At 44.7% G+C, this 15,240-nt stretch overlaps 1 protein-coding gene across 2 annotated transcripts in view; it reads right to left on the bottom strand.

Annotated features, from left to right (window-relative positions):
- Positions 1-5,288: 5,288 nt before the first annotated feature.
- Positions 5,289-15,240, bottom strand: part of katnal1 (katanin p60 subunit A-like 1) — a 28,938-nt gene continuing 18,986 nt past the window's right edge. For both annotated transcript variants that reach the window (XM_052520488.1, XM_052520489.1), the window contains exons 7-11: positions 14,838-14,996; positions 12,963-13,089; positions 11,225-11,359; positions 10,567-10,693; positions 5,289-8,048 (exon numbers count right to left, since the gene is read on the bottom strand). In XM_052520488.1, the coding sequence (XP_052376448.1) occupies positions 7,850-8,048; positions 10,567-10,693; positions 11,225-11,359; positions 12,963-13,089; positions 14,838-14,996 (747 nt within the window). In that variant the 3' untranslated portion in view covers positions 5,289-7,849. The remainder of the gene's footprint in view (positions 8,049-10,566; positions 10,694-11,224; positions 11,360-12,962; positions 13,090-14,837; positions 14,997-15,240) is intronic.

Here is a 15,240-nt window from a genome sequence, read left to right as displayed (position 1 = left end):
TGTGTGTGTGTGTGTGTGTCAGTCCTGCCCTCTGTGTCCTAGTGACTTTGGCGCCTCACTTCCTGTTTTGGTTCCCATAAGTATAATTTGATTGGCTCAGTGCCAGGACACACACACACACACACACACACACACACACACACACACACACACACACACACACACACACACACACACACACACACACACACACACACACAGACAGAGATAAGGGTACCAATCTCATACACAAACACACAAGCATAGTGAGACTTTTCTCTGGCCCTATTTAGTGGGATTTTCCTGTTTCTCATCCACTGCCTCACTTGGCTCGCTCCGACCAGTGATCACCATCAACACATTGTGTTCATAGAGACAGGACATTCAAACCAGGAAAACGAAATGAGATCCAGATGGATTAGACTGTGATGTCATTAAACAGGGAATCTTCAAGATTCTCTAGGAAGTAGTTCAGCAGAGGAGGGCCAAAAGGAATGGAATGTTCAAACTCTTACGACAGAATCAGGGAGCAGAAGGCAGGTTGTCTTTATGTCATTTCCTCCTTTGGATCTCACTGATCCCTAACTCAGTTACAGACAGAAACAGATCACTCAGTTCAGCTGACCACACACACACACACACACCTGTATGTCCTGTCTTTGTCATGGCTGTTTCCTGTCTAGGGCTGTGGCGGTCACGAAATTTAGTCAGCTGGTGATTGTCACGCAAATAACTGTTGGTCTCACGGTAATTGACCGTTAATTCACAAACACATTTAGCATCTCCTGGCTTCCACACATAGCCTACAATCAATTAATGCAGACCTTCAGACCTTAATGCAGACCATCTACATTTTAAAAAGTCTAATAAATCCATGTAATATAGCGGCTATTCTGTGTTGCGCGGGTAACAAAGAAACTAGTACTTCTATGTGCTTAATTTACAGTTATTTATGTAACTATAGTTGTGATAAACATTGGGTTATATGTTTAGATTTTCAATACATTCTAAGGCTGCATGATGCGACTCTAATGCTGATTTGGACAAAATCGCTTGAAAGGCATGAGCACTGCTTAGTTGTTTTTGCGCAGGCTGCAAACACTACAATAGTCTCTCACTCACAATTTGACAAGCACTTGATAATGCCTCGAATTTCACAGTGGCATCCCCTTTGTGTCTGTAATGCATCTGTCTGTAAAAAAAAAAATGCATGCATTTTGCATCCCGGAATGCTGCGTTGTGCCCTTCTCACGGAGTGCTGCGTTGTGCCCTTCTCACGGAGTGCTGCGTTGTGCCCTTCTCCCGGAGTGCTGCGTTGTGCCCTTCTCACGGAGTGCTGCGTTGTGCCCTTCTCACGGAGTGCTGCGTTGTGCCCTTCTCACGGAGTGCTGCGTTGTGCCCTTCTCACGGAGTGCTGCGTTGTGCCCTTCTCACGGAGTGCTGCGTTGTGCCCTTCTCACGGAGTGCTGCGTTGTGCCCTTCTCACGGAGTGCTGCGTTGTGCCCTTCTCACGGAGTGCTGCGTTGTGCCCTTCTCCCGGAGTGCTGCGTTGTGCCCTTCTCCCGGAGTGCTGCGTTGTGCCCTTCTCCCGGAGTGCTGCACAATCCAAAGTGCCTCTCACTCACATGGCTCTGCATCACGTGATCTGGTCTTTCTCACAGGCCACAAAGTGAAGACAGACACATCGGGGGCGCAACTGCGTGCGTCCTTATCCAATTCCGAGGAGCATTTTGAAGATATTGGAAGAGCTGTCCATATTTACTTTTCGTCAGCCAACAAGATGAGTAGGCCTAACGATCATCAAAAGCACTAGCCTATGTCAATCTACTACCCCCCATAGTACAAAAGTCAACCTATTCTATTCTGTTCAATAAATAAATATTCCAAACAGTCTGGGACAGTTGTGGGGTGCAATAGATCCCAAATTAACACAACTACGAGCATTAAAAAAAAACTTTTTTACTTAAATCTCTAGGGGGCAGCATTGGGAATTTTGGATGAAAAGCGTGCCCAAATTAAACTGCTTGCTACTCAGCCATAAAAGCTAGAATATGCATATAAATTGGTAGATTTGGATAGAAAACACTCTGAAACTTCTAAAACTGTTTGAATGATGTCTGTGAGTATAACAGAACTCATATGGCAGGCAAAAACCTGAGAAAGAAATCCAACCAGGAAGTGGTAAATCATTATCGACATTATCGAACAAAACAAACATTTATTGTGGAACTGGGATTCCTGGGAGTGCATTCTGATGAAGATCATCAAAGGTAAGTGAATATTTATAATGCTATTTCTGACTTCTGTTGACTCCAACATGGCGGATATCAATTTGGCTTGATTTGCCGTCTGAGCGCCGTACTCAGATTATTGCATGGTGTGCTTTTTCCGTAACGTTTTTTTGAAATCTGACACAGCGGTTGCATTAAGGAGAAGTGTATCTATATTTCCATGTCTAACAATTGTATTTTCATTGACATTTATAATGAGTATTTCTGTAAAATGATGTGGCTCTCTGCAATATCACCGGATGTTTTTGGAACTACTGAACATAACGCGCCAATGTAAACTCAGATTTTTGGATATAAATATGAACTTTACCGAACCAAACATACATGTATTGTGTAACATAAAAATGGCTGTGTTTTCCTGTGACTTGGCTCTGACCTAACATAATCGTTTGGTTTGCTTTCGCTGTAAAGCCTTTTTGAAATCGGCCACTGCGGCTGGATTTACACCAAATGTATCTTTAAAATGGTGTAAAATACATGAATGTTTGAGGAATTTTAATTATGGGATTTCTGTTGTTTTGAATTTGGTGCCCTGCAGTTTCACTGGCTGTTGACGAGGTGGGACACTACCCTCCTACGTACCCTAGAGAGGTTAATGTGGCTGACGCAACAGATCAGAATGTTTAGCTTAAAATGTTGACAAACTATTAAGCTATTTCTTCATATTATAAAACACAGGAAAGGACACATGCCATAAGTGCAAATGTTCCTTTAGCAGGAAAACCCCATTATCAAAAGTGACCGCAAATGCTATTATGCATGTAATGCTTTAATTATAAAAAGGTGCATTTTTATGGTGAAAATTCTTCTGCAAACTTGAAACTCACATCAGTTAGGCTCTAAACCCCCGGATTAATGCCCTTAATTTTAAGAAGTTATTTGGCACTCTAATGTACTTGTCCTCTTGCTCAGTTGGCACCGGGGCCTCCCACTCCTCTTTCTATTTTGGTTAGAGACAGTTTGTGCTGTACACAGCGTTTCTTTCTGAAGAAAGGTATTTGTTTCTGGTCATTTTGAGCCTGTAATTGAACCCACAAATGCTGATGCTCCAGATACTCAGCTAGTCTAAAGAAGGCCAGTTTTATTGTTTCTTTAATCAGAACAACAGTTTTCAGCTATGCTGACAAAAAAAAGGGTTTTCTAATGATCAATTAGCATTTTAAAATGATAAACTTGGATTAGCTAACACAACGTGCCATTGGAACACCGGAGTGATGGTTACTGATGGGCCTCTACGCCTATGTAGATATTCCATTAAAATCAGCTGTTTCCAGCTACAATAGTCATTTACAACATTAACAATGTTTCTGGGGCCTCCCGGGTGGCAGCGCCAGCTGTGCCATCAGAGTCCCTGGGTTCGCGCCCAGGCTCTGTCGTAACCAGCTGCGACCGGGAGGTCCGTGGGGCCGGGCGACGCACAATTGGCCTAGCGTTGTCCGGGTTAGGGAGGGCTTGGTCGGTAGGGATGTCCTTGTCTCATCGCGCACCAGCGACTCCCATGGCGGGCCGGGCGCAGTGCGCGCTAACCAAGGTTGCCAGGTGCACGGTGTACCCTCCGACACATTGGTGCGGCTGGCTTCAGGGTTGGATGCGCGCTGTGTTAAGAAGCAGTGCGGCTTGGTTGGGTTGTGTATCGGAGGACGCATGACTTTCAACCTTCGTCTCGCCCAAGCCCGTACGGGAGTTGTAGCGATGAGACAAGATAGTAGCTACTACAACAATTGGATACCACGAAAATTGGGGAGAAAAAGGGGTAAAAATCCCCCCCGCCCCAAAAAACAATGTTTCTGATCAATTTGATGTTATTTTAATTGACAAAAAAAATGCTTTTCTTTCAAAAACAAGGACATGTCTAAGTGACCCCAAACTTTTGAACAGTAGTGTTTGTGTGAAATTTGTTTTCATTTAGAATGGACCATTATCATGCAACCGTCTCAAAACAGGGTCCAGCGGGGGAAAGAAATACATGTCATCTATGCACTTAAATAGTGAATGGAGGACGCTTTTCCCATGGTTCATTTTCATGCCAGACAGGTAGGCTATACTCCTGTTGTAAAGAGAAACAATGTGTTTAATATTATGAGAAATAAATATAGTAGGCTTAGCCTTTAGAAAGCTAATGGGATCCTCCTCTTTTTAAGAGGCCAACACTCTGTTTTCTTGCGCAATTGCATAGCCTATAGCAATGTTGCGCAACATGAGCTCTAATGAAGTGTTTGATTAGATTTGCATTGACGTCAGAGTGATTAGAAGAACAATAAAGTGCTGAGTACCAGGCAGTTAGCAAGTTTGGTAGGCTACTAATGACCATCAGCAGCTTGGAGAAGCCCAATTACCTTGATTAAACGGTCACATGGAATTTGAGTGCCTTCTTGACTCGGTACCGCCGGTGTGGCGGTAATAGTCACCGCAGAAATCCTAGTCCTGTCTCTGTCCAGTCTCTGTCCTGGCTGTGTCCAGTCTCTGTCCTCTGGCTGGGTGACAGTGGCTCATCTCTCTGTCCTCTGGCTGGGTGACAGGGGCTCGTCTCTCTGTCCTCTGGCTGGGTGACAGGGGCTCGTCTCTCTGTCCTCTGGCTGGGTGACAGGGGCTCGTCTCTCTGTCCTCTGGCTGGGTGACAGGGCCTCGTCTCTCTGTCCTCTGGCTGGGTGACAGGGCCTCGTCTCTCTGTCCTCTGGCTGGGTGACAGGGGCTCGTCTCTCTGTCCTCTGGCTGAGTAAAAAGGGGCTCGTCTCTCTGTCCTCTGGCTGGGTAAAAAGGGGCTCGTCTCTCTGACGTAGGATAGACAGCGTAGCTAAGTGAGCTAAAGGTTATTGTAGTCTGTGCACACTGGGTACAGTAATGAGATGGGTCATGATGTTACACTAAACACTGACAGTCAAGTTGACAGAAGTATTGCTCAGTGGTCAATACACAGATGTGTTAAATTACACATTTCCGTTTCCTTCCTCCCTCCTTTCCTTCCGCCCTCCCTCGCTCCCTCCATCACCTTCCTGCATCCATCACATCACAACAGAATATCTGTCAACACTTTAATATTCTCATTTTGATCAATGACAGATGACATGTGAAAACACCAAACAGTGAGGTAGCTCCTCTAATTCACAACTCTGTACCTGTGCTGTACTAGACTTGGTCTTAGGCCTACTGGAAAAACCCATAGGACTCTGTCCTAAATGGCTGTATTCCCTATACAGTGCACTACTTGTTGTCCCTATGGGATGGGAGCCGGACATATGTAAAGCAGTACATAGGCGATAGGGTCCCATTTTGGACTCAGACATACAGCCATACTACAGCTGTTACTTCTCCAGTGTCTCCAAAACTTCAGACAATAAAAACACAATGACAAGATTCCATTTTCCTTTTCACTGAAAACATTCAGGAATGTGAATCATAACATTCGTACAATTCATATAAATTAAAACTACATTACTAAAGAAAAGGAATGAGATGAAGTTTTTAAAAACTAAAAAAAAAAATCTGTACCGCCCCAGACGTAGAGCCTCTTAAGTTGAAGAAGGGTTAGTTAGTGTCTCCAGATGAAATATGACACACACACACACACACACACATTTTCGCCTACACACTACTACACTGACTCTTTCTGTGGTACTGGGTTATAAGCACACATAACATCCAACAGTTTAGTGATCAATAATAAAATCTGTGTGAGTAGTGTTCATCAGTGATGACTAACTAGTATACTTGTTACAGTAGCTACACTAACTAACTAGTATACTAGTTACAGTAGGTATACTAACTACACTGAACAAAAATATAAACACAACATGTAAAGTGTTGGTCCCATATTTCATGAGCTGAAATAAAAAGATCCCTAAAATGTTCCATACGCACAAAAAGCTTATTCTCTCTCTTTGTTTTCATCCCTGTTAGTGAGCATTTCTGCTTTGCCAATATAATCCATCCACCTGACAGTTGTGGCATATCAAGAAGCTGATCAAACAGCATGATCATTACACGGGTGCACCTTGTGCTGGGAACAATAAAAGGCCACTCTAAAATGTGCAGTTTTGTAACAACACAATGCCACAGATTTTGAGGGAGCGTGCAATTGGCACGCTTACTGCAGGAATGTCCACCAGAGCTGTTGCTAGATATTTTAATGTTTATTTCTCTACTATAAGCTGCCTCCAACGTCATTTTAGAGATTTGGCAGTACATCCAAGCGGTCCCACAGACCACATGTATGGCGTTGTGTTGGCGAGCGGTTTGCTGATGTCAACGATGTGAACAGAGTGCCCCATGGGTATGATGAGATCCTGAGGCTCATTGTTGTGCCATTCATCCACCGCCATCACCTCATGTTTCAGCATGATCTGTATTCAATTTCTGGAGGCTGAAAATGTCCCAGTTCCTCCGTAGCCTGCATACTCACCAGACATCTCACCCATTGAGCATGTTTGGGATGCTCTGGATTGACATGTACGACAGCGTGTTCCAGTTGCAGCTAACATCCAGCAACTTCGCACAGCTATTGAAGAGGAGTGGGACAACTTCCCTCAGGCCACAATCAACAGCCTCATCAACTCTATGTGAAGGAGATGTGACGTGCTTCATGAGGCAAATGGTGGTCACACCAGATACTGACTGGTTCTGATCCATAAGATATCTGTGATGCCTATCTGTATTCCCAGTCATGTGAAATCCATGTACTAGGGCTTAATGAATTGATTTAAATGGACTGATTTCCTTATATGAACTGTAACTCTGTCAAATCTTTGAAATTGTTGCGTTTAGATTTTTGTTCAGTGTATTATCTACATGTCCAGACACTGTGATAGCTAGGTGGTCAAACGAACAGCTGAACCATTCAACCAACCTGTTCAGATCCATTTCATCTCCTGGTGAATGTGTGTGGTGGTTAGTGTCTGTAGGTGTCCATTCAAGTATCAGTCCAAGGCGTCTGTGAAGAGTTTCACAGACTGCATCCAAAATGGCACCCTATTCCCTATATAGTGCCCTACTTTTGACCTGACCCCTAGTGCACTATATAGGGTATAGGGTGCCATTTTAGATGCCATTTTAGACTCCATCTCCAGACACAGAGGCATAGTGAGTGTAGGGAGGGATGGATGGACCAACAGATACAGAGGAAGACAAGGAGATGAAGAGCCGAGGAGAAGGAGACCAAGAGAGGAAGCATCTTTAGACTATTGAGATGTACCCTTTAAAATCTCAGCCAAACACTCCAGTCCATTCGTCTCCGCTTTACACACTTCCATCCTCTCGGCTCACACTCTTGTCCTCTAGTTCTTCACCAGTCACAACCTCCTCTAGTTCCTCTACACTTCACATACATGTCTCTTTCTCCTGGTCCTCTCCCACTCCAATCCCCACTGGTCCTCTCACACTCCAATCCCCACTGGTCCTCTCACACTCTGCTCTCCCTCTCCAATCCCCACTGGTCCTCTCCCACTCCAATCCCCACTGGTCCTCTCACACTCTGCTCTCCCTCTCCAATCCCCACTGGTCCTCTCCCCCTCCAATCCCCACTGGTCCTTTCCCACTCTGCTCTTACAGTCCTTTCTTCCACTCCTGATGCTGTGTCCTCTCTCCTAGACAGATCCAAACTCCTCCATCCAGGCCTGGTACTTCTCCAAGTCGGCAGCGGAGACAGACTTGGAGATCTTCTTCAAGGTGATTGTGAAGTCGTCCATGGTGACAGGCATCTGAAGCTCTTCTTTAGACAGAGCTCTGATCTCCTCTGGAGAGAGGCCCTGGATACGCCGACGCATAGCCATCATAGACGCATCTCTGTGGGGGCAGACACACATGGCACACTCAGAGACAGTTTATTTAACGGTAGATGCGTTCTTCATACAGAACACACCAAAACCTGGATACGGTGCCTTCGGAAAGTATTCAGAACCCTTGACTTTTTCCACATTTTGTTACGTTACAGCCTTATTAAATATTATTAAATCGTTTTTTTGCCCTCACCAATCAAGCCAAAATTCTGCATTATACAAAGGAAAAACTGTTTTTTTTAGAAATGTTTGGACCTTTGGCAGCGATTAGAGCAGTCTTCATGGTATTGACGCTACAAGCTTGGCACACCTGTATTTGAGGGGTTTCTCCCATTCTTCTCTGCAGATCCTTTCAAGCTCTGTCCGGTTGAATGGGGAGTGTTGCTGAACAGATATTTTCAGGTCTCTCCAGAGATGTTAGATCAGGTTCAAGACCGGGCTCTGGCTGGGCCACTCAAGGACATTCAGAGAGTTGTCTCAAAGCCACTCCTGGGTTGTCTTGGCTGTGTGCTTAGGGTTGTTGTCCTGTTGGAAGGTAAACATTTGTCCCAGTCTGAGGTCCTGAGCGCTCTGGAGCAGGTTTTCATCAAGGATCTCTGATCAGCTTTCTCTCAATCTTGACTAGTCTCTCAGTCCTTGCCGTTGAAAAACATCCCTACAGCATGATGCTGCCACCACCATGTTTCACCGTAAGGATGGTGCCAGGTTTCCTCCAGATGTGACGCTTGGCATTCAGGTCAGAGTTCAATCTTGGTTTCATCAGACCAGAGAATCATGGTCCGAGTCCTTTAGGTGCCTTTAGGCAAACTCCAAACCTTTTACTGAGGAGTGGCTTCCGTCTGGCCACTCTACCATAAAGGCCTGATTGGTGGAGTGCTGCAGAGAGGATTGTCCTTCTGGAAGATTCTCCCATCTCCACAGAGGAACTCTGGATCTCTGTCAAGAGTGACCATCAGGTTCTTGGACTCCTCCCTTCTCCCCCGATTGCTCAGTTTGGCCAGGCAGCCAGCTCTAGGAAGAGTCTTGGTGTTTCCAAACTTCTTCCATTTGAGAATGATGGAGGCCACTGTGTTGTTGGGGACCTTCAATACTGCAGAAATATTTTGGTTCCCTTCCCCAGATCTGTGTCTCGACACAATCCTGTTTCGGAGCTCTACGGACAATTCCATCGACCTCATGGCTTGGTTTTTGCTCTGACATGCACTGTCAACTGTAGGACATTATATAAACAGGTGTGTTCCTTTCCAAATCATGTCCAATCAGTTGAATTTACCACAGGTGGACTCCAATCAAGTGGTAGAAACAGGATGATCAATGGAAACAGGATACACCTGAGCTCAATTTCAAGTCTCATAGCAAAGGGTATGAATACTTATGTAAATAAGATATTTTATTTTTAAACCACGTGTAGAAATGTCTAAAAACCTGTTTTTGCTTTGTCATTATGGGGTATTGTGTTTTTTTTTTATTGATGAGTAATTGTTTTTTTTAAAGACATTTTAGAATAAGGCTGTAACGTAACAAAATGTGGATCACATCAAGGGGTCTTAGTACTCTCCGAATGTACGCATAACTAAAATGTAATGCACACATCTAATGGGTCACATACTGACCTCCTGAGGACACATTGTTGTCCCTCTCTCTCTCGTCCCTCCCCCCCACTCTCCTTCTGTGGACTCAACTCTCTCTGTTATATAAAGGGTGTGTTCAGGGGATGCCCCTGGCCAAGAGCCATGACTGTGACCTTAGCTCCCACAGACAATGCCGCACGACTAGTCACGACTCACAAGGGTCAGGCATGGGAACAGTCTCTCAAGAACACTAAAAATTCATTACCATTCAAAATCCGATTTTCCCTAACCTGTAACCCTAACCCTTTAAGCTAACACTAAACTTAACCTTGAACCTAACCACTAACCCCTTACCCTAAACTTAACCCTAACCACTAACCCCTTACCCTAAACTTAACCCTAACCACTAACCCCTTACCCTAAACTTAACCCTAACCCCTTACCCTAAACTTAACCCTAACCACTAACCCCTTACCCTAAACTTAACCCTAACCACTAACCCCTTACCCTAAACTTAACCCTAACCACTAACCCCTTACCCTAAACTTAACCCTAACCACTAACCCCTTACCCTAAACTTAACCCTAACCCCTTATCCTAAACTTAACCCTAGCCACTAACCCCTTACCCTAAACTTAACCCTAACCACTAACCCCTTACCCTAAACTTAGCCCTAACCACTAACCCCTTACCCTAAACTTAGCCCTAACCACTAACCCCTTACCCGAAACTTAGCCCTAACCACTAACCCCTTACCCGAAACTTAGCCCAAACCACTAACCCCTTGCCCTAAACTTAACCCTAACCACTAACCCCTTACCCTAAACTTAACCCTAACCCCTTACCCTAACCTCCATAGCTTTTGTCCACATGGGTATATGGGCAATGTCCCCACGAAGGCTAATTTTCCTTGTTTTACTGGCCTAAAGTCCCCAAAAAGGATCAAAGCTAGACCTGCAGACGTTGGTGATGTCAGCTCCAGAGTATCCGTCTATCTTGTCAGCGATGAGAGCCAGGTCCACATCATCAGCCACATCCACCTCCTTTAGACTGATCCCCAGCAGTTCAGCACGACCCACAGCTACACACACACAGGAATGTGTGTTAACAACACACCCTACAGCTAAAGACATACAGGTATAACTGTACAACAATGTGAATGTTCTGCACAACAGATACATTTTAAGAATAGGTTAATATGCAAGACATCTGTGTGAAACAGGTTCTCCGCATCTTAGGTTCAGGGTAGAGGTTAGGGTTGAAAGGTTAAAGGTCACCTGTAGGCAGGGGGATAGAGATCAGAGGTTAGGTTTAAAAGGTGAGGGGTCGGCCTCCCGGGTGGCGCAGTGGTCTAAGGCACTGCATTGCAGTGCTAGCTGTGCCACCAGAGACTCTGGGTTTTAGCCCAGGCTCTGTCGCAGCCGGCTGCATGGGGCGACGCACAATTGGCCTAGCGTCGTCCGGGTTAGGGAGGGTTTGGCCGGTAGGGATATCCTTGTCTCATCACGCACTAGCGGCAGGCCGGGAGCAATGCACACTAACCAGGTCGCCAGGTGAAAAAGGGGTAAAAATTGAATTTAAAAAAATAAAAAAGGTGAGGGGTCAGAGTCACCTGTAGGCAGTGGGATGTAGATTCTCTTCTCCAGTCGTCTCCGTAGTGCCTCGTCGATGTCCCAGGGGAAGTTAGTAGCAGCCAGAACCATCACCATCTTAGAGGGATCGTCATTCTCTGAAGCTCCCCCCACACCTGGACAACAATGGTACAGTCAGATAGCTCTCTCTACATCTGGACAACAACGGTACAGTCAGATAGCTCTCTCTACATCTGGACAACAACGGTACAGTCAGATAGCTCTCTCTACACCTGGACAACAATGGTACAGTCAGATAGCTCTCTCTACACCTGGACAACAATGGTACAGTCAGATAGCTCTCTCTACACCTGGACAACAACAGTACACTCAGATAGCTCTCTCTACATCTGGACAACAACGGTACAGTCAGATAGCTCTCTCTACATCTGGACAACAACGGTACAGTCAGATAGCTCTCTCTACATCTGGACAACACCGGTACAGTCAGATAGCTCTCTCTACATCTGGACAACAACGGTACAGTCAGATAGCTCTCCCTACATCTGGACAACAACAGTACAGTCAGATCTAGTACAGTCTCTCTCTACATCTGGACAACAACGGTACAGTCAGATAGCTCTCCCTACATCTGGACAACAACGGTACAGTCAGATAGCTCTCTCTACATCTGGACAACAACGGTACAGTCAGATAGCTCTCTCTACATCTGGACAACAACGGTACAGTCAGATAGCTCTCTCTACATCTGGACAACAACGGTACAGTCAGATAGCTCTCTCTACATCTGGACAACACCGGTACAGTCAGATAGCTCTCTCTACATCTGGACAACAACAGTACAGTCAGATAGCTCTCTCTACACCTGGACAACAACGGTACAGTCAGATAGCTCTCTCTACATCTGGACAACAACGGTACAGTCAGATAGCTCTCTCTACATCTGGACAACAACGGTACAGTCAGATAGCTCTCTCTACATCTGGACAACAACGGTACAGTCAGATAGCTCTCTCTACATCTGGACAACAACGGTACAGTCAGATAGCTCTCTCTACATCTGGACAACAACGGTACAGTCAGATAGCTCTCTCTACATCTGGACAACAACGGTACAGTCAGATAGCTCTCTCTACATCTGGACAACAACGGTACAGTCAGATAGCTCTCTCTACATCTGGACAACAACGGTACAGTCAGATAGCTCTCTCTACATCTGGACAACAACGGTACAGTCAGATAGCTCTCTCTACATCTGGACAACAACGGTACAGTCAGATAGCTCTCTCTACATCTGGACAACAACGGTACAGTCAGATAGCTCTCTCTACACCTGGACAACAATGGTACAGTCAGATAGCTCTCTCTACACCTGGACAACAATGGTACAGTCAGATAGCTCTCTCTACACCTGGACAACAACGGTACAGTCAGATAGCTCTCTCTACATCTGGACAACAACGGTACAGTCAGATAGCTCTCTCTACATCTGGACAACAACGGTACAGTCAGATAGCTCTCCCTACATCTGGACAACAACGGTACACTCAGATAGCTCTCTCTACATCTGGACAACACCGGTACAGTCAGATAGCTCTCTCTACATCTGGACAACAATGGTACAGTCAGATACTTTTCCCCAAAAACACACCTCAGCAGCCGAGCTAGAAACAACATATTCAGAAATCAGTGAACTCTCTCGCTTTCTCCCTCTGCCCCACTATCTCCTTCTTCCTCTCTCCCTCCAACTTCTCTCACCGTCCATCTGTACCAGTATTTCTGACTTGACTCTGCGGCTGGCTTCGTGTTCGTCCGACTTCCCTCGACTCCCACAAATGGAGTCTATCTCATCTATGAAGATGGTGGTCGGGGCATAGAACCTCGCCTGGACACAATGGAGAGAACAGGTTCATTAAAAAAATAAATTAAAAACGGTTAATTGAGTATTCCCCAGGAACCAGACATATTTTCAACCAAAGACATATTTTCAACCACACAGAGATATTTTCAACCAAACAGACATATTTTTAACGTCTTTTCTACAACAACAAAAAACATGCTCATAATAGTCTCTTCTATTAAAACATACCTTTCTATCTTTTATATCTCTATGTCAACATTTTGTAGAACATGGTACTGAAGAACGTTATTTAAAAAGCACAAAAACACACCCAGACCCACCTCTTCCTATAAGCAGACCTGTAGGGCCCCGTGGATCCTAGGGCGCACCCCCCCCCCCCACCCCACTGTCGAGAGGTAGAATACACAAGGTGTAATTTCAAAATGTGGTAGTGCATCAGCAGTTTTCCACTTGTCACTCAATTATCCCACGTCAGCAAAAAAGAAAAAAACATGGATTGCTTAGGTAATGTAGTCTAGTCAGCTATATAAACCTTGTAGTAGGTAATGTAGTCTAGTCAGCTATATAAACCTTGTAGTAGGTAAGGTAGTCTAGTCAGCTATATAAACCTTGTAGTAGGTAATGTAGTCTAGTCAGCTATATAAACCTTGTAGTAGGGTAATGTAGTCTAGTCAGCTATATAAACCTTGTAGTAGGTAATGTAGTCTAGTCAGCTATATAAACCTTGTAGTAGGTAATGTAGTCTAGTCAGCTATATAAACCTTGTATTAGGTAATATAGTCTAGTCAGCTATATAAACCTTGTAGTAGGTAATGTAGTCTAGTCAGCTATATAAACCTTGTAGTAGGGTAATGTAGTCTAGTCAGCTATATAAACCTTGTAGTTGGTAATGTAGTCTAGTCAGCTATATAAACCTTGTAGTAGGGTAATGTAGTCTAGTCAGCTATATAAACCTTGTAGTAGGGTAATGTAGTCTAGTCAGCTATATAAACCTTGTAGTAGGTAATGTAGTCTAGTCAGCTATATAAACCTTGTAGTAGGTAATGTAGTCTAGTCAGCTATATAAACCTTGTAGTAGGTAATGTAGTCTAGTCAGCTATATAAACCTTGTAGTAGGGTAATGTAGTCTAGTCAGCTATATAAACCTTGTAGTAGGTAATGTAGTCTAGTCAGCTATATAAACCTTGTAGTAGGGTAATGTAGTCTAGTCAGCTATATAAACCTTGTAGTAGGTAATGTAGTCTAGTCAGCTAAATAAACCTTGTAGTAGGTAATGTAGTCCAGTCAGCTATATAAACCTTGTAGTAGGGTAATGTAGTCTAGTAAGCTATATAAACCTTGTAGTAGGTAATGTAATCTAGTCAGCTATATAAACCTTGTAGTAGGCCTTATCATCACCATATTACTGGCCTGGCACGCAGGGGCATGTGCTCAGAGGCCCTGACCTCCAGGGGGCCCCCCCATTGACTTTGTTAGTCAAAATCATACAGATGTCATATGAACATGGCAAAAGGTGTAGAATTGCTGGGAATTTACTTTAACACTGCCCAAAAAAAGAATCCGCTGCTAAGAGAGCACCAAAACGTTTTACCTGCGACGTGAAGGTATAGGTACCTATTCTCACTTAGGTCCTCCGAAGGTCAAGAGGTGGCACTGCCCACATCATACACTCTCCAACCCAGAACAAAATGAAAATGTGAGAGCTGGCCTCAGACAGTTCCTCGTTTGGTTTTTCGTCCGTCATAAGAGACCACACACACACAAAGACTCACCATCTCAAAGAGCAGGCGAACCAGTTTCTCAGACTCTCCTCTGTATTTGGAGGTGAGTGTGGAGGAGGAGACGTTGAAGAAGGTGGTGCCACACTCTGTAGCCACGGCTTTAGCCAGCATGGTCTTTCCTGTCCCTGGTGGGCCCACCATCAACACACCCTGAGAGAGAGAGAGAGAGAGAGAGAGAGAGAGAGAGAGAGAGAGAGAGAGAGAGAGAGAGAGAGAGAGAGAGAGAGAGAGAGAGAGAGAGAGAGAGAGAGAGAGAGAGAGAGAGAGAGAGAGAGAGAGAGAGAGAGAGAGAGAGAGAGAGAGAGAGACCATATATTGTATACAGAGAGGTCACGCTGACAGTAAGCCAATCTTTTCAAAACGACATTGAATTTCTACAGTACAACATCACCAC

Source organism: Oncorhynchus keta, chromosome 6 (genome assembly GCF_023373465.1).
Source record: "Oncorhynchus keta strain PuntledgeMale-10-30-2019 chromosome 6, Oket_V2, whole genome shotgun sequence".
NCBI lineage: Eukaryota > Metazoa > Chordata > Actinopteri > Salmoniformes > Salmonidae > Oncorhynchus > Oncorhynchus keta.
Note: the sequence above shows the minus strand (reverse complement) of the source record. Positions and strands in the feature narration are given on the sequence as shown.